This window comes from Acanthaster planci, linkage group LG17 (assembly GCF_054643075.1).
Source record: "Acanthaster planci isolate LZ-2023a linkage group LG17, COTS_SCS, whole genome shotgun sequence".
Taxonomy (NCBI): domain Eukaryota; kingdom Metazoa; phylum Echinodermata; class Asteroidea; order Valvatida; family Acanthasteridae; genus Acanthaster; species Acanthaster planci.
In genome coordinates this window covers 8,597,482-8,624,021 of record NC_141793.1, presented here as the reverse complement: position 1 = coordinate 8,624,021, position 26,540 = coordinate 8,597,482, and the positions used below count along the sequence as shown (strand labels likewise).

Sequence of the window (26,540 nt, the reverse complement as noted above, 5' to 3'; positions counted from 1 at the left end):
TACACCGTTTAATATGAACTCCCGTAGACTTTGAACACAAAAAGGCATTGGTAACGTACACTTTCAGGATACATGCACATGTCTGTTAACCGTTTACTGCTACAATGTACGTAGACCATACATGTCATCTACATGTGCAATGTATGTACAACCAGCATGCAGAAGGCAAGCTGAAGCAGAGTGGTCTGCCAAGTTGGGTTCTCATTCTCTTTTCTACCATTTTGGTATACTTACTTGTACATGTACATATACACATGCATAGAGTTGTAAATTTATTAAGAACCAAGGGTTAGAATATATTTACAAATACAACTTATTCCAGAATTCCATCCATTCCCGTTGGAAGTGGAAAAATTGTATGCCTTAGTTACATGTACATGGATATATACATGTACACTGTATGTCTTTTCGCCATGTGCATTTTTAACCTCCCCCCCATCACTTTAACATTTAACAAATGTTAACACAAGACACCACCTGCACCTGGCTACATGTACATGTACATACTGTAGGAAGTATGTATCAGTACATTGAGATTTCAAGCTGTACAAGATGTGTTTCAAAAAAGGCAGAACCAACTCTTTGTTACTATATTATTTGGACTGAATGAAAACTAATTGGAGACTTGGAGTACATTGGAATGATTATACGATCAATGTACTTTGTGCGCATGCTGAACATGTTTATAATTCATGACCTGCCGAGTTTCATAGTTACGTTGTGCAATGTAGCCCAGTTACTCAAATCGTATAATTTGTTAGTTTTTATGGGCATTCCCTTGAAGAATCGTAGATTATTGTTTCTCATTTGAGCACCAAATTCTGATTTTACTTAACTCATTTGGCTTGATTGTATGTGAACTGTTGCAACACCTTTAGGCTTTACACCTTAGACTGCTACATGTACATGAAGGTGTTTGCTGGTCCCCTAGCTAAATCCATTGACCTGTTAAACCACTTGATTGTTCAGCCTTTCTGCACACAGTTAATGCATACTCTGCCAGCATAGAACCCAGTGAGCCCAACCCTGGCTTAAATAACTCCAATTGTTACTGGCTGTGTGCTGAAGTCATTGAACTGTACCAAGGAATGACATTTTCAATTTAAGTTGCTGTACCTGGCAAAGAATGTAGTGGGGCAAACTGATAGAAACCAATGCGGTTTGTCTCCACTTCTGAGGTCAGCTTTGGTCATTAATTACATGTGTACATGTACATCATGTACCCTTTCTAGGAATACATGTACCCGTATTTGTACTTACATTTGAACCCTACTCAGTTTACATGTATCATAAAAACAAACTTTCACATTCCTGTGCTCATGGCCTGCAATCAGGGTTCTACACTCTTGAATGGTTCACCGTAGCATCCATTTTTTTGAAATTTATGAATGGTTGAAATTTTCCACTCACATTTTACATTATGTCAGCTACAGCTAAATGTAATGCCAGTCAGAAGTTACAGTATCGGCAAAGCTGGCCAGTTAAAATATGTTCAGTTATGGGTTTTGCCCCTACCTATATTCATGAACACTGTATACTCAGTGCTTGTCTAAGAGCTTACAAAAAATTCACAAGCTTACTCGGGTGGGACTCAAACCCACAACCTCCTGCTTACTAGTGCAGACGTCTTAACCACTCGACTACTGAGCTTGCCGGGGTCGGCTGGCTGGTATGAGTCAGATAGATAGCAGCAGGTACTGCAGACTTTTTCAAGATGTACTTTGGGTCGGAGAGATGTTAATTTAATAATTTTTCACAAGCCCACAGATACGCACTGAGAATACAGTGTTCATGAATATATACGTCGGGTAAGGGCAAAACCCGTAATTACATTGATATTTCCCCAACACAAAGTACATCCTGAAAAAAATAAAATATGCATACATTGATCGACGGTTGTATGCATCCATTGTCGCATGGCTATATACATGACGTACATGAAGTCTCAAGATTATACCAATTTATTTTCACACTCATTGGCTGATTGGTTCATTCGATACTTGAGGCTTTGAGAAACTGCCTGTATACCGTAGTTGCTAGCTGCTGCAGCGTTCTTTGCATTACAGTTCCTGAGAAGAATAGTGAAAAGTTGTGAGATGTCAGACAAATTATTACTTGCATCATGAAGTGGTGTTTACACACAATGCAAGTACATGAATGATCATTTTGACACACCATATGGTGACATACACATTTTTACTGTCCTTAGATATCATATAATGTGCACAAAATGTGCCAGTTAGTGGTGTGATAGTTACCAGTACATGTGTGATATGTCACTTTGTGGCACATCGAGGAGAAATTATTGAAATATTTGTAACGCTTTTTCAGTGTGGAAATGTTCCTTATCTGAAAGTGTTCCTGGTATACTCTTCAGGACATTGATTATTCTGTAAACATGATAAACTGATTGGCAGGTACATGTACATGTGCAAACTACATGTACATGTACTTACAATGGTTCAATGCAGGCTTGGAATGGTTGTGGTCTTCAGTCATGTCAAGAGCTTTTACCTGATAAGCGTATGGAAACAGTGGAACTGATCAGTTGTCATGGTTGTATCTGACAGTAACACTCCATAACAGTCAAGAGAAGGAGAGATACCTGACCATGACCTGACACAGCAAAGGCTACATGTATATTGGATGCTGTACCTAACTTGGGCCAGCTAATGCCTCCTGTCCAACTGAGATTTACGTACTACACGTACAGTGACAACTTCAAGGCTGTTTTAACATGCCATCAACAAAATTATCAAAATACACGTACATGTACACCTATTTCAAATGTTTCACCTTTGGTGCATGCAAAATATAGTGATGTGTTAGCGGGATGTGTCAGAAGATGACATGTTGCTGACTGCATGATACAGAGATACTGTACATTGTGAGCCGTGTTTCCATTAAACTTTTTCTCCCACGGCCACGCAGAAACTTATATTACCCTGACATTCTACCGGGTATTCCCACTTGGACTTTTTTAACCGTAATGTAACGTTTATTCGCTGTTGCCCTGTGCGAATCACCTATTTAACCGGAGCGGCGTATGACAAAAAACAGAAAATCTCGTGGCAGTCGAACAAGATCTACACTTGTACATCCGTGTACATGTTTGTACATGTGTAGCTTTCTCTGGGTACACTGCACTGTCTGTGCACGCCATATGTTGGTATGCTGTACACAAGAAGGCAGGGAACCATGCAACCATTTTCGCGCATCCACTGTGGATCTCTGTATGTGTAGTGGTGAGCTCTCCTGTTTATCTATACCGGTAGGTTACAGCATGGTCGCAGTAAATCTACATCAGTGGAACTGTGCTCGTTGGATTTTTTTGGCACCCCTGCAGCCGATTTCACAAAACTTGTCTTATCTTGCAGCTCATCCCAGGACTCACGAAAAGTCCCAGCTAAAAGATCAATCTCAGCTAAGACGCATCTTAAGATCAATTTCACTAAATGCATCTTAAGAAAGACACATCAGAAATACAGTTAAATGAACTTCTATTTGTGGGACGAGGATGACCTTTTACCTACAACGGCTGTGTCGTGCGACTCAGCATATGCATGCAACAGCCATCAGAAATGTACATGCATGCAGTGAATTTAAGATGTCTGATTGGCAGATGTTCCAAGTAAAAAATTTGTCTATGAAAACTCGTCTGCTAGCTGGAAAGCATGAAAGTATATACATATCTAAGGAAATTTGTCCATTTTGATTCAGTGCGGAGTGTGCAGTCTTACAAAACGGAGTGATTTCAAAGTTAAAAAGCAAGTTTATCGAGACACAAGTTTTAGGCTTAATCTCTCCGTAGCTGCTTTGGCTGTGGCCCAACATGAACGTGAAAAACGTAGAACCTACATGTAATGTTAGGCCAAGTGTTAGGCTTTGCAAACAAATATGGGACCAACATGCAGCAAGAACGACGACGACAACATCAACCAAAGTGGGGGGAGGGCCAGTAATTGGTCTCATGAAGAAATAAATGTGTTGAGTAAATTTGTGACTGCCCACAAGGACCAACTTCTTGGGACAAGCAGCAAATCCTCAGCCAGTGTAGAGAAAATAAAAAATCCACTCCTGAAAACTGGCAGCACAAGTCTTGGTGGACAATGGAGGAATGGAGTGACCATGGAAGACAATAAGAAGAAAGTGGTGCACCGTTGCCAGTCAACCACAGTCCTACCGTAGAGAATGCAACGAATCAGGTAGGCCCTGAGCACATCTGCACAAACTATTTCCATTTATTATCAACAATATTACTTGTTAATCCTAAGCTCTAAGTTTCTATTTCTTATTGTACAGCTTGGCAATTGTCCTACACGTAGATTGTTCTTTTTGTGATGTGCATCTCCATCGCCAGCCCTGTGTCGTGATGCACTTTTGTCAGGGTGTGTGCCACACCTATCACATGTGTTTCATAATATAAAGGACTGACCAAAAAAGTGGGAGGTTCTTATTGAAATTTATCGTAGATTGGCCCCCTCCCCAAACAAGTGAACATGGTAGTACACTGCCGTTTTGGATCCACTGTACTAGCAAATTCAGCATCTGGCCAAAAACGGATTCAAGGAGCAATGGGCTATTTTCACCATAGATCCAAATAAGGTAAAGGCCTGTCGTCCATTGTAGCATCAGCTTTGACTCTTGATTTTTCAACACTGAGCATGTGACGTTAAAATTACCAATTTGAAAATGTCTTCATTTTTGCAAAATGTTCCAACAAAATCTTTATCATAAATTAAAAGTATTTTTATTCACGTTGTCACTAATGTGTAGGCGCAAGAATGGACACAGTGACGCAGAGATGTCTTCCCCTTCATTTAATGACTCAACTCCAAAGGAGCAGGTGAAAACTGAAATAAACACATGAATACAAGTATAAGTTATATTGTAATTTAAGAAAATACACCCCTAGAAGACAAGACAATTGGAACATGGAGACACTGACAATAAACACACGCCCAGCAAATATCCAATAAGTTCAGTCAACAAATAAGTAAACCAGCAAGAGACATAGCAAATAATTACATGAAGAATATTCCAACGAGCAAAGCACCTTAAATAATTAGCGAATGTAAGCAGGCACGATGTTCAATTATAGACTAACGTTATACATCAACCACAACTTACAAATCGTATGCGGGGTAGGCATCCCCAAATACACACAGTGGAAAATAACGACGTCCTATCAGCACTTAAACCGGGATATACAGGGGCTTTAGAGGTAACAGCAGTATTCTGGTGGTGCTGAAAAATAAACGTAATATGAACAAAATAAACGCTAAGAACACATATCGTTACTGGTAAACCTTATTGTACATACATATGAACACGAGAACATCGACAAGCTATAACGGAAGGCATGGGCCTCTATACAACTTAATGTGACAAGCGAGACCTACGATATCGTCACAACATTACACTGCACATAGCCGAATATAAATTATAACACAAGGCACAAAATATGGGAAGAAAAAATGAACAGAACTCACAGTCTTCACGGCTTCCAACGACGTGACGAAGACTGACACGAAAAGAAAGTGCCCGCACTAAATATACCCAATGAGTCCAGTACACACGTGAAGCGCATGCCGCAATGCCATTGGCTGAATAATGCGACATGACCCAGGAATTCCATGCAAATTAGCTAATCGTGAATAATAATACATTAAGAGAATAAAGAAGCATGTGACCCGACATTCCTAGGAACAAAACTGAGCTGGAAGGGACATACTATTCAAATCAAGGAACTAAATAGAGAAAAGAACCCGATGACAAAACTTAGCGGCGACGATAACACACGTGGTCTTTCTGAAGTTAAACATACATAGCCTCCAGGGGAAATGTTTGTCCTATCATTTTTTTCACAATCATTTTTATGGTCATTCATTTTGGCTTTGGGTTTGAAGTTTCTGATTCATGATACAGGTGGAGGAGAATAACCAGGTGTCAATAAAACACTTGTTCTAGATGCTCTTGTACCTTTGGCAAAAGATGGCAGTCTGTCAGTAGAAGATGGAGAATCAGATCCAGCAGCAGTCACAGTGTTTGTTGATGACAGTACAGCCAATGAGCTGATTCTGGACATGATGGCAAATAGTAAGTACATGTGGTAAATAGTCAGTACATGTGGCAAATAGTCCATGTGGCAAAAAATAAGTCCATGTGGCAAATAGTAAGTAAATGCAGTTTCAGTTAGACCTGACATGTATCAGATTACTAAACATTGAGTCCATGTATACGTCACCTCTCTGGAGTCAAAGATTGTGTCGCAAGTCATGTTGGTTAAGTCTGAGTCCCAAGTCAGTAAGGTCTAGTTAGAATCATGACTTGCCTTCAGTAGTTAATGTAATCATATCAATTTTTCACAGTCTTTCTGTAACAATGAACTGGAAATACATACAGTTTTACAAAAATGGGCCTCCAATTCAAAGTCAGAGTTATACAAATGAGAATAATATATTTAAAGTCACTAGAGCAGTCAGAGGCAGTGCTCTTGGAATATAGATCGTACATTAAGAACACATTCCGATGATTTGTAATTTATCCCTTTGATATTTGTATAATTTGTATTCAATCAAAGTAAATATCATTTTTGTCATTTAAAGGTATCTGTCTAGGTGAAGCCACCCTTCAGGGCCCAACGCCCCATCAGAAGCTCATCATCCGGAAGTGGTCCAGGAATCTGAGGAAGTGACAACAAAAACAACAAAGATGGACTTGGAAACAGAGAAGCAGAAACTTGCTTTGGACATGCTGGACCGGGAGAGATTACAGGTTGACAAGGAGCAGTTGGAAGTTTGTTGACAAATTTCAGTTTCACTCGGTGAAATCAGCCACAACATCCAGTTGTTCCTTACTAACCTGTTTGGGATCAAAACACTGAAATGAATTATGAAAGTTGCTTGTTATGAGCCTAAAGAATCTCAGAAAATAACCAGAAATATTCAAACAGTAACAGAAATTCTCCAGTTCAAACATATGAAGTAGTATGTGAGCATTTTTGAAGATTTCCAACATTTCCTTACAAAACTTAACACATCTTCTCTGCACAAATTTTCTAGAACAATTTCAGTGTCTGTAACACACCCATCGTATGATCCCTGACACTATATAGAGATATGTTCCAATACATACACTTACATGTAGTTACACCAAATTAAAAACTATTAGTCGAATTATATTTTGGATGGCCCTATTTATAGTATCTATTCAGTGAAGCTTTGTTGCATAAACTGGATGTAATCTTTCAGAAGTCTGCACTGGAATGACGGAGGAAAAAACAGAACAGTAAGGCTTCATTCCTAATGGGAACAGCTAACACTAAATACATGTACAGTATTTTTGAAGAGTATAGGCATAGATAAATTGAACAAAAATGCATTCATAATGAATTCAAAAGTGGTAACTATTCTCCTCTGTATCCTGCCGTCTCGGATTGGCCCATTGTAGGGTACATGTACGTCGTTATCTCTGTCATCTTTCTGCTGTCCCTCTAGTTCAGGCTCCTTCAATTCCTTAGAAATGTTGTGCAGCACATAACAGGCCCTAATGATACGACAAGCTCTCGGGGAGGATGTTTCAAACATCTACTAGTGATGTCATGCAACACTCGAGCACCCTCAATTGAAAGATTAAAAAATTTCAAAAATCTATTTGGAACAGATGTCTGTGGCGAAGTTTGCTGGAATTCCTTGAAAATTGGTACTTGTAATCACCTTTATGCCTGTAACATTTGTGCAAAAATTTAGACTGATGACTTTATCAGACCAGAAGTTATAATCAGGAAAAAAAATTTAATTCAATAAAATCACAAAAAAATTTAATTCCAACAGCTAGAGTCTAAAATTGCTCATCAAAAAATGGAGTAAATATCTGCATCCATTGTCCAAGACATTGGGCTTGTTATATTTTTCATACACACCATGCCCTGATACGCTCACATCATGGAGGTCACTTTCAACCGTGTAAAAAGCACCGGTGGCGAAGAACCGGAGGGCCGTGAGAAGCTGAGTCATTGGCAAGATTGCATTGCTCGCTGTAGAAGGAATAAAATGTTGAGGAAAAAACAGCAAAATAGCAATTTATTATTCAATTTTTAATAGGGAGAGTGTTTTTGAAAATACATGTTATACATTTCATCGAACTTTTTCCTGAAAAATATTGTTGCTCCTTAGTAAATTGTACAAGTTACAACAGACCCTCCTGAGGACTTTAAACAAACATCCCTTCCTACATGTATTTCAAACCTCATTTGGAAAATGGGGATTCTAATGAATATTCAAAATGAATCGCAACAGTTCTTGTAAAGTTAGTGTTAATTTAATACATGTCCTATTAAATACTTGTAGAGATCAAGTTATGCCATCCTGAAATACCGGTATTCAGGGATTAATAAATAATTCCACTGCTTTGTGCAGTTGTGACCAGGATCTAATTAGTTGTATTTTTAAACAGTCATATAAATATTTTTATAATTTAAAGAAATTTATCAATGTCATTCCAACTTTATGACTACGATGTTAGGGCTAATGGGCAAAATTAGTCTCATTTTAAAATATTGTTATTTGGGTATTCATTCAGCCAGTTACTGCTGTCTGTATATATGTGTTCATATACCTCTATTGTACAAACCATCTTGTTCATTAATAAATTATCCATTTGTTATTTATTATTACATCCATCTAACAAAGAACCATCCATTCTTTGGTTGAATTGTGATCTTTGAAAAGAGGTATGACAGTATGAAGCAAAATTTATCCTGTCACTTGAATGATTTAATTCATATTTAATACGAACATTAATTCAGTCCTTATTCCCTGGCCGAATACGTTTTTACTTGTTAATTTCTGCACAAAGTCAAGCCTACATGTAAGACCACAATAAATGTCTTCATTGAATGGTGATTACTATCGCCTACTCACCTGGGTGTCAAGCTCCAAATCATTTTCAACTCCTTCTAGAACTTGCAATACCTCATGTCTTGTGAATCTACATGTATATCTCCTGAAGATTTCCTTGTCATTAAGACTGTCGAGTGGATTTCTTCTATCTCGGAAGATCCTCTCTCACCTAATTGCCCTGCGAGCTTCGGGATCAGCAAGAAACATTAGTGCCACATTGATGCTTTTCATTAAAATGTACATGTTCGCGCAGATAAGACGACCCTAGGCTAAGACCGGTCTTAATTTGAGTTCGGCCACGTTGCCAAGGAATTTAGGACGTGTTGAATGCATCTTGAATTTGGTGAATTCGATCCTAAGATAAGTCACAAGTTAGGACGAGTTACCCTTCCTAAGATGCGTCTCAGCGTTTCGTAAAATTGGCTTCTGCTAACTTACCATGATTTTATGGACATCTTCCATGACCACTGTCAGCGTGGTAGTTTTTACATCACAGTCACTTTAAAACGATAGCGACATCAATTTACCGTCTGTCCTCATTGGTGTTAATTTTTTTCATTCTACAGGAAAGTCATGGTAAGTTAACCAAAAAAGGTCCAATGAGAACCCGGCTATTCACTACTCTTATCTGTCCGCACTTCTAGTGTTATGGAACGTACCGGTACACGTCGATCAAAGTTTTTTACAAGGAGAATAAATAGTTTTTTCAAATGTTTGCCTGCATGTCCCACTTTGGATCATACATTTGAAGAATGACCCATACATGTACCGGTATGTACATTTAGTATCAATTTCAGCAAAGTTTGTTTTTACACCTGTTTACAGGAAAATTTGGATGTATCTGCTGATCTGAAATTTCATCATGTTATTTTTATCTTGACGTCCTGTATTTCGTATTGAATGTTTCTTTTCCGGAGAAGCTCTAGACTGCTGTGTTCCTTTTGATTAATCATTCTCGCTTGAGTGAACAAGATAGAACAACTTAGTAGTTAACGTGTATATGTATTTTGGACTTAAAACTTCCCCATTTTTTAAAGAGATTTGTTTAGTGCAAATTCACATGTTATTGCAGGTACAGTACCTACCATACCACAGTCCTATCCTGGTGCTCAAAATAAAGAATTTAGATGTGATTAAAGAGTACATTTCCTTTAAAATCTCATACAGATATGTACTTGTAGATGGGACTGGTTGGTACATGTACATGTATGTTTAAATGTTCTGGATGCTGTTCCTGATTGTTTGCATTGATTTCAAGAGATCAAGAACGGCTGAGGTCTGGCACTTTCATCTGCTACTTCCAGTGGTTTTAGTTTTCTTTGCCAGGATTTGTGAAACAGACCATGCGAATGATGAATGTTGCCCTGCAATGTTCCAATTATCATTTCCATGTGTAATACAGTACACAACCCACACTGTACATATGTTAGTTGTATTTTTAGTTGTTTCGGGCACCGGCCAAAATGGCTTTTATTTTTGTTAAGGTTTTTTCTTTTTATTTTTTTCTAGCTGTTTCTGACCTCAGCAAAAACAACTTTTGTTTTTGTTAAATGTTTTTTCTCTTTCTTAAACAAAACTTTTTTCCCCGTGTTTTTCACTTTTGCCCATATACATGTACATAACAAGGGGTTGTTCTACTCACGACTTTTTGGGTCTTACATTGGGCTGATCCCTTTCAAACTTGGCACATAGTTAGACTAACATCTGTTATGCCGAATCATGATGTCATTATGATGTCATCATCTGATTTATCATAGAATTTTGAATATTTGATTTTTACCCATTTTTTTACACGATTTTGACAGTGCTTTTTGGCCACTTGGCAATCTTGCTAACTTCATCAAAGGTACACAAAGCAAATCCTTAGTTAGCAACAATGTACTAGAAAAATGACATCATGATGATGTCATCAGGTGTCAAACTACAAGCACTTAAAATACAAAATGTTCAAACATCCTCATAAAATCAACAGTGACTTCCAGCAGCTTCTATTTTGCACCTTGTAAGAGAGTGGTCGTTGGTCATCATTTCTTCTCGTGTAGGTAAAATTGCTTGACCCTTACTTCCGGTCCAAAACGGAACTGCTTTATAATTTGAAATGGATAATCGTGATGAACCTACTTCCAATGGTGTTAGTCTTCAACACAATAGTTTTCCTCGGAACATTTACTGGTGACATCATGCAACACTCGAGCGCCCTCTATCAAAAGATTAAAAAACTTTCAAAAATCTATTTGGAACAGATGTCTGTGGCAAAGTTTGCTGGAATGCCTTGAAAATTGGTACTGTAATCACCTTTATGCCTGTAACATTTGTGCAAAAATTTAGACTGATGACTTCATCAGACCGAAAGTTACAATGGAAAAAAATTTAATTTATTAAACATCACAAAAAGTCAATTCCAACGGCTAAGTGTGAAATTGCTCATCAAAAAATGGAGTAAATATTTGCATCCATTGTCCAAACATTGGGCTTGTTATATTTTTCATAAACACCATGCGCCGAGAATGAAAAAAAAGTGCCTTAGGCTGCTGATGCTGGCAACACCACCCGTAGGGGTAACAGTCGTAGCAGTAAAAGCCATATACTTTGGAGATGTAAAGCGTGTAAAGGAGCCCTGCTATTTTGCGGGAATCTAACAAAATGCCAAACACATTACAGGGAAAGCATGTGAGTGTGTATTGTAATGCACTGCTGTAGTAAGGAGGGTAGTGGTCCCCCAGAGCGGAATTTGATTCTGGCCTGTTCTGTTCCGGTAAATGCACTGTATCTTCTGAAGCACATGTATGATTGGGCCCTGCATATACTGTGAGTGTTAAATTTTGAGCTGCGGACTTAACGACAGCTGTTCGATTCCCGTCCGTTCCAACTTCATTTTTCATCAAACCAAAAGAGTTTCCCGAAACACCTCAGTGTTTAGACACAGCGTTCATCTCGTTTTTCTATTGCAACGATCAGTCCCAATCCACCTAGAGTTGGAGTGTACCCTCTCCGTCAAAAAAAAAAAGATAGACTGGTCGAAGTTCTTCTACTGGGACTGAGCACGTGCCTACGCATATGCAAAGACCATTCATGCAAATTGATAGTGCAACAGCCACTGCAACAAATACATGCAGACCTGCACACTCATTAAAACACACCTCTCTTGTTGCTGCTTAGAGTGGAAAATAGGAATGATGAACAAGTACTATTAGCCAGAAAATAAATGTGTTGATCGTTGAGCATATTGGTTTCACTGAAGTCAGGGCTTTTGCAAACTTGGTAGTGAATGGTACAGACATCACATATACTGCTCCTATGAAATATCAAGAACCCACTCCTGTTTTGGAGTAATTGCAGAATGCCCAGCCACTTGAAAAACAAGCCATAAACATTTTGGGCTATGCAGTGGAAGGAGCTGCCTACATGCTCGTTTGAGAACAAAAAAGGTTCCAAACCCCACATAAGCACCATGTTGACAGCTGCATGGCTACAGGGGTTGGGAAAACCATTGTGAAAAGAATATGAGTGCATTAAGAATGAAGCAATGCACACTGAAAAGGAGTCAGAAGTCCAAGTGGACTACACCATACTCTATGCCAGAGTTAGGGTACATTGAGAACATGTGCACTGTGGGTAGGCGGGCAGTCAACCGTCGCTCTGTAACTGGCACATTTACATGTACTGTATAGTCTACCGGTACATACATACTGGTACATGAGAGGCACAATATATGTTGTGCAGTTGTGCCCGTGTTTTTCCTCAGGAGGTTTCTGTGAACTACTGAACAACCTGTGTCACAGTCAGGGCCTAAGTTTGATATCAATTTCTGTTTCCTTTTACTCTGTAATGATAACACCAACATTGAATATATACTGTCTGCAGACTGTGTTTCGTGGTACAGCTGTACAGGTATAGGACAGCATGTGGGTTGGGATGGGACTGGATGATCAGTGCAATGATGTCTCTACAAATCATGGTTGTCAAGGGAGTCAACCTGGGTTAATGTACATCCTACATGCACTCTTGTCATAATAAGGTTTAGTATATTTTCACTTGCATGGCCAGTTTTACAAATCCTGGATAAAGACAGATGCACATGTACTGTACATGTACGCAATAGCTGTAAATACCGGCATACAGTGTAGTAAGTTTTAAATTCAGCATAATTGCACGTGCATGTACAGTCCATGTATATTGATATAGGTCCAACCACAGAGACAGATCTGCATGTACCGTACACAAATGTTTGCACCGTAGGTGTGGGACTACACATGTGCTGAATGATACACGGTAGTCACAAAGATGATTACGAGGAGAAATTTTGTGATTGGGACATTTTGTTTTATTGTCCCAACAACTCGGTTCACACATGCCTGACATGCAAAAGTGTCTCCTCCATGCAATACCAGCTGGGGGCAAATGTACGTGTACATGTACATGTAGTCTTGAGGCACACTAGTATCACGTCTAGCACAACTGTATTTTTTTTCCGATGAATATTTGAGATTCTTTCCAACATGCCAAGTTTAGTGCATATTCTAATATTATGACATCCAGTAGAGTTCCCATAAATCACTTTGTTTGGACTTCCCAAGCACCCTAGTTCTTTTCTCACGGATATATAGGCATTACACAAGATTTGGCAGAACCAAGAGTGATTTATGTTGCCACAGTGTAGTATATTAGTCTTGCTTGCACTTTCAAGTGCAAAAATAGACCCTATATAGCATAATGGGAAGTACCAGTGCTGCCAAGGGTTTTTTACTTCCAACTTGCAAAATGCATGTACATGTACATGAGTCTTTTCATCAAGCATGACCGGTAATAAGATAACATTTCACTAAATTGGATTGTGGACTCACTGCCATGCCGGTAAGAATTTTTTCAATTAGAATCTGGTGTATGCGTCTACTGGTACATGTGCTGTAAATGTACCATACATGGACACAGGTCTCTCTTTCTTAAGAGCTCCATAAGGAAACAGTGACAGTATTGCACTGTGAAGGGGTTGTGTAGTGATCTGCAAGGCCTCACACATGCCATACATGTACATGTAAACGTTTTCATTACAAGTTTTTAAAATACATTTACATGTATATTTACTGCTTGTTTTACCTTGCTAGTCCAAAGCATGTGTTCATAAGCCTACCGGTATCTGTTTGAGATCAAATGGGACACTTTATGTCCAGGTGTACCTAGATCTTGATTTGCTAGGTGTTGAAGTGTACACGTACCGATATGTACATGTATGGTGTTCAAAGAATGAATTTTCCTTGCTTAACTGACTGTATTCTTGTATTGTTTCAGATGTTACCGGAAGTTCTGATATAGTACTTTCCTGTCAAAAATAAAACCTTAATATGTAGTTGAAATTAATAAGGGAATAAATATGTGCTTGGCTGGTCTGAAACGTGCATTTAAGACCAGCTCAGGAGAATGAACGCGACTAATGTCTGAGCTGCAGGTAAGGGCATTATCAGCATTCATTCTCCTAAGCCAGTCTTAAATGTTAGTTTAAGACCAGCCAGTTTATTCCCATTAATAAGTACCGTTTTAGTCAGAGAGTAAAAATACAAACACAATAAATTTCCAAGGATTTTGTTCAAGAATTTTACTTCCATTTTCCCGAACGCCCCCATCCATTTTATGGTATATTCCTTGTGTAAGGAACTTGGCACCCGCATGGCAAGATCTGCGTGCCGCGGCACACACAGACTCATGCCCAATAAGAATGAATTAAACTATCTCGTATCCAGGTGCTAGCACGTTTTTAAGAAGCAGGGATTATCAAATTGCTGTGAGCATTATCAAATGTTAATACAGGGTCATGTTGTACATTTTTGAATAGAGAAACTGTCTAACGTACATCAATTACGGTTAAGTAATTTATTTTATTTCATGATTGCCAGACAGGAAATGATTATTGAAGCCCCACGTGTCCATGCGCTTGAGACTGTAATACATTTCCTCATGTTATTGAATTCCTAGAATGAAGCTTCATTACAGTCCCTTCCCCCAGGCTGGAGAGAGGAGAAGACCCCAAGTGGTGGAGATGTCTTCATCAATGACCAGTTCAAAGAAAAGGTAATCCTTGTCCCGGAATAAAGACAAGTTTTAGTTTAAGAGATCTGGACTTAGCGTATATGTAGATCTGTAGTACACATAAGACTCATAGTAGTTATTCAATAGACAATCATGGCTGTCCATGAACGTGTGCTGTGAATGTGAGTTGCTTTGGGAAAGGGAGATATATACATATACTGGTAAGTTGCACTATGCTTTTCTGTGCTATGGGGGCCTGCTCCAGGTTGAGAGGATGAAATAATGCAGGCAAAATCAAGTTAGCCAGACAAGTTATAATTCACATGAGGAATTTGTCAAGAAGAGAATGTACAGAATTGTTCAGAATTTGATGGTTTGCTTACACGTACACATGAGGTAAGCCTGAGTATGTCTCAGTACACCAAGTTAAGTTGTGAAAGCAGTTTTTTAAGCTGAACATTTAAGATGAGTCAAAGTTATTGCCTGCTAGTACCCAATATCTTGAGAATTTTACCAAACATTTCAAAACCAAAATTAGGAAATGATGGTTTCCCAACTTGCTGCTGGTTAGTAAATGCAACATTCAGCAAAAGCCATACTGAAAACTCATCAGGATGTCAGTTTCTGTACAATATTGGATAAAAATATAACACTGGCAAAGTGTGAGAGTGCTCCGTGTACACGTGTTTACTAAATCACAGACATAAACCTGTTTCCTGCCACCAAGCAAATTCATGGAAATGGGGAAATCCTTCACACTGTACAGGTACATGCGCATGCACATTATCAGTGTCTGGTTCATTCCTTAAATGTATGTAGCAGTGGAATTTCCATGAATTTTACTTCAGTGAAGTTATTTTTATGTTTTTTATTTTTTCCCCCTTGATATGAATCATTCTCATTATTACAAAAATCATCAAAAGATCATAACTATGTTTGGTCAATTTTGTTATTCAGTGAGACCGAAAACATACATACTCATTAACATGTAATTGGTGCTTTTCAAGATAATGGCGTGTACATATATACATTTTTAGAGGACTTTTTGGCTAAAACTGATAGCCTACCACATGTACCGGTACATGTAATGTCCATGACCCTAAGGTACACATTTACTAAATCCATAATATAAATAGAAAGTGGGTAGGTACGGTTTTTGAATATTGTAATTTTTGTCCTAATCAGTGCATTTACCTCTAATAAGTGTAGGTAAGATGCCATATTGTATTATGAAAGGTTTAGGGTTGCATGAATACGGTATGATGCGTGAGGTGAGTGTGTCTTTGCGTATAGTCAGTGATTTGTACATTTGATGACATAGAACACTTTTATAAAACATACCGGTGTAATGGTCTCAGTCTCTTGAAGTACTTTTCTCTATTTTTCCAGTTCTTTTAAAGGGTTCCAAAACAACAAAATTATTTAGTTGTCCCATTAACTTCTTGTAATGACAGTTGACTACACTTACATGTACACAAATGTAAGTATACCAATTACCATGTATTTGTTTGATCTTAACTAATGGAACATACCACTCTGTGTTTACTGGTATGGTATTAGTGAAGACTTACAGATGAATTCAATGTCCCGGTAAAATTCACAAACTGCCCCCAAGGGTTGTCTCAGAACCGGATGGTTTTGGGGAGGAGGGGGCAAAACATGGAAATTTATCAGTGTAAACCTTAATGGTCTGTGTGGGGGTTGAGGCAAAATTTGGGGGGTTTTATACTCATTTGGAAGGAAGGCAAGTGAAGTACATATAGCCTAAAATCTGTCTTTAGTTATATTCCATAAATAAAATATTGCATCTGGGCAGCTGGGCTAGGGCATGGTTCCTATTGGCTCCCCTTTGATCTACCAATATGTAATTCTAAATGTGTAACATACATTTCTTTGCCAGTGAAACTGCTGTCGTGCCAAAACTGAGTCGTACCACTCTTGTTTCCATGTACAGACCCATTACATGTAACGGGTGCACATGTACATGCACATGTACAGTGAACAAGTAATTCATTGCATTGTAGACATGTACACATGTACGTGTAGTGGTACATGCACATCAGTGCTGTGCGGAGACAATTAAAACGAGGAGCCACGTACATGTACTGGCTCCTAAATAAAAAGTTAGGTGCCAGGTCCATGTTTGTACATACTGTACACACATTTTCAATATACACAAGTATACGTGTACAAAACCTGACAAAACATCTCAGTTCTTGGTCCCCATGCACGCTCTATACAGCATGGGACCACAAACCAGTCGACTCAGGTACCTGGTACCCGCACATGCATGTATGTACCTACATGCAAGCTACGTTTCAGTTTGACGTGGGCTCATGCTGTGTCCTCTTATTCAAGCCCCATTGAAAACAGTGTAAAATCGTCATTGTTCAAGGCCCAATAACATGCGTAGGCAGGCAAAAAATGTGTTATCATAGAGACACATCGCTCAGTCCACGTAGAAAAAAACTGGACAGCAATCGGTTTTGAAATACGACGAACAAGGTGGCGACCAACGGGCACAAATCATGGTCACCATTGGCAATAAGAATGAAACGTGTTGTTGCATATCATTGTTCAGGTGCAAATGCGACTGTTTTGGTCGCACTGTACAGTGCTGTGGTACATGTACTTACAACTTGTACAATATGGGTTTGTGTTACTTTTTGTGACGTACATGTATCAGACTCAGTGTGGCAAGGTTACTCCCCATTAAGTTTATGCACAGTGTAAATAGACAATGGTTGATGAATCTAGTTTCAGTATCAGTGTAAAGTATCTGTGAACATTACTCATACATGTACATGTACAGTGTACTGTAAATGTACATGTACACAAAACTGCTGGAAGACAGCAGAAAGATATTCATTGATGTCAAACAAGAAATCGTGATAGTTTTAGTACAAGTAGTATTAAAGGTAAAATTGATACAGTACCATGTAAATTTCCTGAGAATTACATGGCAACCATCATAGACTATTGCATTTTCTTTGGATGAAAAGTCTTAAATTCCAACCATGCAGGGATCATAACGCTGCACATTTTTGTAACACATGTACATAGTTACCAATCACTGCATTCAAGTCTGTTAAATTTAGTTTTTGATCAATGGTTTATCTTGCAGTGGTACAAATCCCAAAACGAGCACGGAGAGACATATTACTACAGCGGTGACCGTGAGGAAACGGGCTGGAGTCTACCCACTGTAAGTCATAGTGGTCTGTATCAATGTATGGTACACATACTGGTGCAAAGCACACTTCTGACCCTGTGGACTCTATTGGAATATTACATGTAGATGCCAGTTCATTACCACTCAAGTCACTCTAAAAATTCAGGGTCCAAAAGTGTGACATTTTGGTGTCCTTGCTGCACCTAACCTGTGTATTTTGACATGGAAATAAATATCACTGAAACTGCCTTCAGACTATTTTTGATTTGTCTGGCAGGTCATTTTGCCTTGCATGATCATGCTTGGAAATTAAAGAATGTGTTCTGAACAGCATACGTGTACGTCAGATGTGCTGGCGATATTAATATTTTTCATCGGCAGGTTTTCCCAGTGGTGTCGCAGATACAGTGATAGAAATCATCTAAATTGTGAATCATCAAGAACTCCCAAATACTCTAAATATAAATGCACAGGGCTCAGAATAAAATAGCTTTTTACCGACACCTAGTCGAAACAGACAGATTGTTTGTTTCATTTCTTGCATAATTTGATAAAAATGTCTGCAAATAATTCTCATTTCCTTGAAAATCAATCACTGTGTCCACACACAACATCCACACCAGACTGTGAGCAATGTGAAACCTTAACACAACATGCTGTGGGGATGGGTTTGGGATTTTTTACATTTGAAACTCCCAAGTTGGACAACAATTCTCGTTATTTCAACTGTAAGGTTCCGATGAACCTTGTAAACAAGCTTGAATTTTATTAGTGCGCCGACAAAATAAATAAACAAAAACAAATAATGTTTAGCATTGCAAACCACATGCAAAAACAGCTGCTAAGGTTTTGTATGCACGTTACCAGAACACTCTGCTGGCTTAAACCAAAGCACATGTAGACATGTCCATTTGTACATACACTGCATACAAGGCTGCACTGGAGGTCGAATCTCTGGAAAATTCGTTCTGGACAGTCGCTAGGTCCATGCAATTGTTAGCAAAAGCTGGACCATGGGCATTAGCTAATGGCACTAGTGAAATATTATTTTGCCTGATCCATGGTCGATTTGGAATCCTTGTGAGGCATGATTGAGATTCAGTCCAAGGTTTTGACACCTTGCATACATATTGCAGAAAAGGGCACAGGTTAGTTTTGCTCAGTTGATAGAAATCAGTGAGGATTTGGAGAAACAAAGCAAAATATTATTTTTGAAAACTTGGGTTGGCAAAAACATTTCCAGTACGGTGTTGCCAATAACCTGGTATTTCTAAAAAAAATTTCAAAGTTTAGTTGATATTCCTTTTATGTTTTATTTTTGCAGACAATATTGTTTTACTGTGATAAAATTGTGACATACGTGTACATGTAGTCCACCATGAGTCAGATGTGATAGGGACACACACAAAAGATGGACCCTAATTTATTGAGTGGCCCACTCAAAAGAAGCACTATGCATGGGACACAATGAATCTGTGTACTGGTCTGTAATGTGTACATGTAGCATGGATTTCCACTAATTTTCGTTGGAATGTGTACAAAGCCGTACAGTAGTCTCTGCATTTGCATCTGGCACAAGTGTCTGTCATTTCATCATGATCAATCTGCTATCCTGGAAGCACTTGTACAGTTTCCACAGCAAAAGGTACATAACTCCTGTAACCTTTGTACCAGTACAGACATTCTGTAGAGGTACATGTAGTTTCTCTGACCACACACTTCATCAAAGACTCCTATATTTCACCAGGCTGCTGCTTCAATATGTCAAAAATACCAGTGTGCTGCTCAAAAGCTATTCCCTTTGTTAAATAGCAACATACATGTACATGTAAGGTGCTCTTGCTTACTGTACATTATGAATGCTGAAATGACAAGTACAGTAACTTCCAAAAACAGAACATGAATACCAATTGGTACGTGAATGTCAATCCTCCCAATGTCTAAACATAACCGCGCCATACAAGCACTGTAGAGACGTGTTACCCTTTCTAAAACACGTGTACACCAGATCAAGTGCATTACTATTTTGTCTTATTTCTAGTTGAAAAAGTCCACTTGAATTTGTCTCATTTAGGAAATAGGAAACAAATGTACATAGAGCAGTGTGGTCACTGAAAGGTCAAACGAGTTTTATTTCATCCTGTTGTACTGTGTTGTATAGTGTATGGATTTGCTATGAGTGGTCACACGTACAAATATGTGCATACACTCTAGACATGTATGGATATATATTGTTTTTGCTGAAGGGTAAGTATGCCAGCTATAGATCACATGTAGGTGTATTGAGCCTTGTCTTACATCCAGACATGTAACCGTATGCATGTGGAATGTCCAGGCATGCATGTGCTCGGTGATGATGTATTTGGCTGACTTAGTATTATTGCAGCTGCAAACATTTTATGTTGCTGCCCTACTCACCGTGGTATGATTTTGTGTATGATCACGTTTCAAACATGTAATAATTACCAGTTTAGTTTTACAGAAATGGAAAAACTGTTCATCCTTTTCATCATGTTTCTCTTACAGGAAAGGTTCCAGTTTGAATCATGCACTTCCAAAAGTTGTAAAATTGGCGAAGTGATTGTGGAGAAAGGATAGTTTGTTCGTGTCAGCCATTTTACCGTAAGGTTTATAGATATGATAAATTGCCTCTCCAACGTGAGGTGTGCACTGAATTGTGAATTGCATATACCGTACATGCATGGGGACCAATATTTCCTGACTGGGTTTGAAAGTTCTACCACACTGCCAAGCACAAGAAAAACCAGATTTCGACTCTTGAGAGTTTCCCAGGATCCTCTCATCCATTGTCGGTGATGTTCGAATACCTGTACATGTATATGGCTATAACTCAGGGTGGGGAACTTTTCTGTGAGGGTAGGGAGGAAGTTAGAACAACACTGGTTGCTGTACAGTGTGCAATGCAATATATGCAAGTAGCAGTTACTGGTACTTGCATGTATGCACCAATGACTTCAAAGCCACTGGCTGATTTTGATTTAGTTGTGACTCTGACGATAAACAACCAGAATGATTAAAAAAAAATTAAGGTACATCTAAAAGAGATGGGATTTTGTCTGACAAGGCATATTTTATACACTTTTCCAATGTTAAACATCTTGTCTTTTTAGTGGGAGTTCGCAGATCCCACTTTTAATGCAGCGTACATCTACCGGTATATATGTATCATACATGAATGTATTGTGTGAGGAGACCACTGTACTGGGTGAACCCCAACAAACATAAGGAGATACATGTACATGGATGTGAATGTATACAGTATGTGACCTGTCACCACAAAAGGAGCTAAAAGTCAGAATTTTCAAAAATTGAGATGTTGGTACATGTATTTTTAGTTTCATCAGAAAAAGAGCTTGCCGGTGGCATGTACGTGAACCAATTAGGGTAAAAGTGTAACATGACAATGTGCATTACTCTTGCAGCTTTGATCTTTGTTTCTGGCATTGTTTCAACATTTCTGACCAGGTACGAATAATGCTATCGTCAAAATGGCTGAAAAAATAACAAATTTTAATACAGGATCCTGCGAAAAATTTGGAATTAAAAGGAGACGGGTTACTCTTTCCCCAAAATTGACCGCCACTTCAATACTTGACTCTGAACCATCAAAATAGGAAAGAGCGGAATGTGACTTTATATTCCTTTTGTCGCGACGGGGCACATGTGCAAAGATCGTATAACGCCGCATAGCGGCGCAAGATGGCGAACTTCACCGTGAATACACGTAAAAAGTTATAATCGCATAAGGTGTAATTACCATGGGTGCCATTTGAGCAAGCAATACGCCTGCGCAATGCACATTAATGCAAAGGCCCAGGCGCCGCAGCAGGCACGTGCACCTGGTGAGCCTGCGCCCAAGCATTACCGTAAACTGAGCAGGCGTATCGCTTGCTCAAATGGCGCCCATGGTAATTACATCCTTTGGACAGAGTTATCCATCTTGCGCTTTCGGCACTATACGATCCTTGCACATGTGTGCCAGCGGAATGTTATATGTTATGTTGGTTGGTTATGTTGGTTGGAATGTTGAGGAGCATTTTGAAGTTTTTCTACAAGATATCTTCAAAATATCATGCAAGATACATGAACAATGAAACTTCCAAGTGCTCCGGGACAGCTGGAAGAATTGCAACCGACATAAATACCAGTTCGGTTATTTGGAGGGACCCTTTGTACCCATCCACAAATGTGACCTGTTGTCACAAAATATAACCTCCACCTCATGGAAAGTTCCAACTTTAGACCTACATGTGAGCATACCGCTAGGTGACAGTGTGTACAATTACATGTACATACATGTACATGTACGTGCAGTTATTGTGCACACATCTGTTGATGCTATGTACATGTACTTTCTTCCTTTGAATTTAGTCTTCATTGTAGATGACTGATGCTAAGAGTTGATTTCACAAGGCACTTTAACCCATCATTACTTCAACAGAACGAATAACATAGTATGATATGTACAGATCGTTTGAAGTGATTTTTAGAAACTCACGATTGGTCAGTGAGTGCATTACTACCATAATGCCAAGACTGGAAGTACTGATGAGTCATTTACTCTTTATGAAGGGACTTTTCAGAATTAGTTTTGTGATGTCAGACATGAGCATTGCTGACTATCTTGTTGTATTGTATTTCACACAAAATAAACTGAATCGTGCCAAACGTGTACCACAGTGCATTTTAGTGAGAACTTTTTTCTTGGAACCCTTTGTAGAGGGCATCTTACATGTACTTGTACATCAAAAGTTGCACAGCACAAAGGTACATGTACATGGAATCAGGTTAAATACAACTGGCCAGTGTTTGTTTGTTTGTGAAGTTGTAGGTATATCAAGCACAGGCCAAATGCTTTCAGTTTCCACATGGTTTGATTTAGTTCACAGGTTGGGATTCAAAGTTAAGCCGAGCTGCAGACATAAACTTTCTGATGGTCAGTGAGACAAGAGTCAACGTAGCCTTTGCTGTTTAGCATGCTTGCCTGCTGTAGTTGAGCTCCAGCAAACTTTTTGTTTTCTTTTGTTCAGTCTTTTCAGCAGTTTGGACAATTAAATTTAGTTTATAACAAGGTGCCTAATATCATTTCATGTCTAACCGATTTGAATATTTGGTAAAATGTTCACAGTCCAATTTGTTTTCTTCACCATCTACATGTTTGTCTCTTGTCCACCGTTCTGTTCTCTAATACCTAAGTTACTGCCACATTTCTGTAGGAACCTCAGTCAATCCGGCGTAGGAAATCGGAGGAGAGCAGTGAGATGGAAGTTCGATGGAGATCCAAAGTTCGGGGCACGAGTGAACGCTTCTCCAAAACCCAGTCTGTTTTCCTGCCCTCTGAAAGTCGCTTTTTGATGGTTTGTGCCCGCTATTTCTCCCTGGCATTCTTGTTTCATGGGGCTGGCCTGTGGTGTTGGCATTGTCATGTCTGTGTGGAGCACCCCCTGTCCTGTCTTGGTTGTGTACTTCAGTTTGTCTCGTGTCAGATCCATCTACCCCTCATCTGCAATCATCCGTCAGCTGCATTCATTGCTCATGCTCAGCTCGTGGTTGAGAGAAGTTGTATATTACAGAGACACTCAGATATTTTCTGTGGAAACGCAGGGTCTAAAATATGCCCACTTCCCTAGCAGAATGCAGAATGAATAAATGTAGAATACATGTGACCCAGTCTCACAAAATGGAGCAACTTGAAAGTTGGGGGGGGGGGAAGATTATGCCGTCCCATGTTCAATCTTATGAAACTTGTTGTGGACGTAGAAACACTCCTTGTGTAGACTTAGGATCAGGATCACTGGGGCAAGATGGTGGATTAATCAAATGTACACATTCATGAGTCACTGCATATTTGTTGATGTGTCACTGGTTGCAGGAAGGGAATTCATTGCATGCATAACTGTAGTTGGTGGCTTTATTGACAGGTAATGGGTTATTTACGTATTCATTTTGACATGAAATCAAGGGTGGTGAAAAGGTCTTTTTAAAACCATTTAAATGTGTACAAATGTACATTGTACATGTGGCATTCCGTGAATACTGTGCAGCCTCTTGTAAGTTCACTCAAGCATAGCGAGCTCAAAATATTGGACTCAAAATATAAAAAGGTTTGACCTTTGCTCTGGGGAGATGGAAACAACCTTGTATAGTGGTCTCAGAATGTTTAGGCTGCATGTATTTTGGAATAGTGTTACATTTCCTGATGTGAAGGGAAAAAATTACAGGTAGGAAAAAAAGGAGTTCTGTGTTGGAACTGACATTCTTAAGTTCATCATTGATGAGGACATGAAGTTTCAAGTCAATACACTTTGGCCCGTTCTCACACATTTGTTCTTTTTTTTTGTTTCTTTTCATTCATTTAACTGTTAAGTTAGAAGAAACCATTGGAAAAAATGAATTTTGTTGTCATTTATATCACATGTAAATACCCATCACCAGATTTTGTCCATCTTTTTTACATTCAGTCTGAACTAACATGTAAAAAGTTGAAATAAAAATGTTCAAAGCAGTTTTATCTCTTTTTTTTTTTGTTCAGTCTTGATCGTGTAGCAAGAAATTGCTTGAATTGATATGTACATATAGTAGACTTTTCCCCCGTTTGGTCACATGCATACAGTGCAAACTTGTATGTTGATTTACACAGAGTTGGAGTGCTTGGGTTGTGCATGTGGTATCCCTCTACACCAAATTATTCCACTGGTTTATCATTGGCAGTTTAGTTCTAGAACAATTACCGTACATTCTGATTTGACATTAAATCATAGAAATTTAGAAACCACAGGTTGTTACAATTCAGGGCTTTTGAGGTAGCCCTTTTTTTTTAGTGTCCGAGAAACTTTTTTCACAAATTTTGCTTCGCTTCATTTTTTTTTTTCTCTTTCTTGTTCATTTTTTTTTAAGATGTGTTTTTGCCGAAAGCCCTCCTCATTTTCTTATGTAAATCACTCTTTCCTTATTATGGTCAGTTAAATCAATTTGGCATTTGGCACAAATATTCGCTTTCCGGAGGCAAGTCGTCTACATTTAAATGATTATGAATTTCTCAAAGATCTGGCATTTGAGGTTATTTTGGATCCGTGTTTGTTGTCCAAATGCATGAATGGTAATACGGGTGTACACATGCGTAGTTACAGACATTGTAAACAGCAAAAGTAGGTGATGCTGTAGGCATCAACACATTTGCATCACTGCTATCACACAGCATCATCTTCACCCACTCTTCAAACTCAAAACGTCCATATTTGACATTGTGATTTGCATGTATTCAACTTTCGGCATGGACTTTTTTTTCAAAGGACTAAAACTTTGTGTAAGTTTGAAAAATTTAGAAAGCTAGACTTTCATATCAGAATGACTGTTTGCTTGTGTTTCAAAAGCATGAAGAGATCCATAACTTGTACACTGAGCTTGTTCTCTTGAATGATGAGGGGTATTATTTGGATGTAATGAAGATGATCCTGTGTACAGTTACTGGCTGTGACATTTTTTTTTCATTTTAAAAATGGTATTAAAATAGATGTTTAAAAGTGTACAAATCCTATGAACTACTGGTGGATTGACTTTTTAAGGAGGTGATGAGACCTGAGGTACCATAGAGTGAACTGGTGTTGGTTTTGTCCAATTTCTCCTGCCTGTTTTTTCTCCAAGCATGCTTTGTAACTTATCACAGAAAAATAGCACTAACTACCAAGAGCAGTAGATGGCAACAGTAGGCCATGTAACCAATTACACACAATTAAGATTGTCTTTCCAAACCTTCTTTCTCTGTCTGTTTGTTTGTTTGTTTTGTTCACTAATACGCAGCTTATATGTTTTGTTGTAACAAAAATTGTGCAGAAAATCACAGCGTGCACATTCACATACTAATTAGTAGATAATGGATCCCATGCTAGAAAAAAATGTATTTGCCTCAAGATTCACATGTGATTTATCCAAACAACTTCATAATGTTCGGCCGTGAGAATCTGCTGAGACACCTGAGACCAACAGTGGAAATCATCCCATGTTTATTTTTGCTTCATGCAAAGAATGTTCACCGGCGTCATTCAGAGATTGAGGTGGGAGACATCCACCCAGAGACAGCCAGCAGCGAGAAGGAGGGTTACCTGCAGCGTGCTCGGCCTGGTGAGGCCACCCGCAAAGTCAAATGGCAGCAGGTCTACACTGCTGTCACTGGTTCCCGACTGGCGTTCTTTAAGGACCACAAGGTGGGGAAACTGAATGAAATTGCCTACAACACACGTAGCGCCTCAATTTTTGTAATCAAAAAAAAGGTCTCTGTTCCATCGGGTGCTATGACAGGGCATTGATGATGAATTGTTTTGTTCTTGGTTTTTTTTTTTTTAATACACATGAATGCCCCTCTAATGAGAGTTCAGTTAAGTACTCACTATTTCTAGGCACAGAGTCACAAATGCTCTGAG

The 26,540-nt window shown here is 38.8% G+C and overlaps 1 protein-coding gene and 1 long non-coding RNA gene across 7 annotated transcripts in view; both read left to right on the top strand.

Moving 5' to 3' along the window:
• Positions 1–26,540, top strand: part of LOC110984223 (rho GTPase-activating protein 12-like) — a 53,381-nt gene that overhangs the window by 5,103 nt on the left and 21,738 nt on the right. For 3 of the 6 annotated variants that reach the window (XM_087147761.1, XM_087147759.1, XM_087147760.1), the window contains exons 4-8: positions 14,874–14,969; positions 18,052–18,132; positions 23,003–23,056; positions 23,337–23,477; positions 26,145–26,324. In XM_087147761.1, the coding sequence (XP_087003887.1) occupies positions 14,874–14,969; positions 18,052–18,132; positions 23,003–23,056; positions 23,337–23,477; positions 26,145–26,324 (552 nt within the window). The remainder of the gene's footprint in view (positions 1–14,873; positions 14,970–18,051; positions 18,133–23,002; positions 23,057–23,336; positions 23,478–26,144; positions 26,325–26,540) is intronic. The other 3 variants (XM_022244174.2, XM_022244176.2, XM_022244177.2) reach the window with 3 other exon arrangements.
• Positions 5–9,110, top strand: LOC147796325 (uncharacterized). Its single transcript, XR_015428127.1, has 3 exons — positions 5–4,205; positions 4,777–6,099; positions 6,609–9,110. It is a non-coding gene; the product is annotated as an uncharacterized LOC147796325 (long non-coding RNA).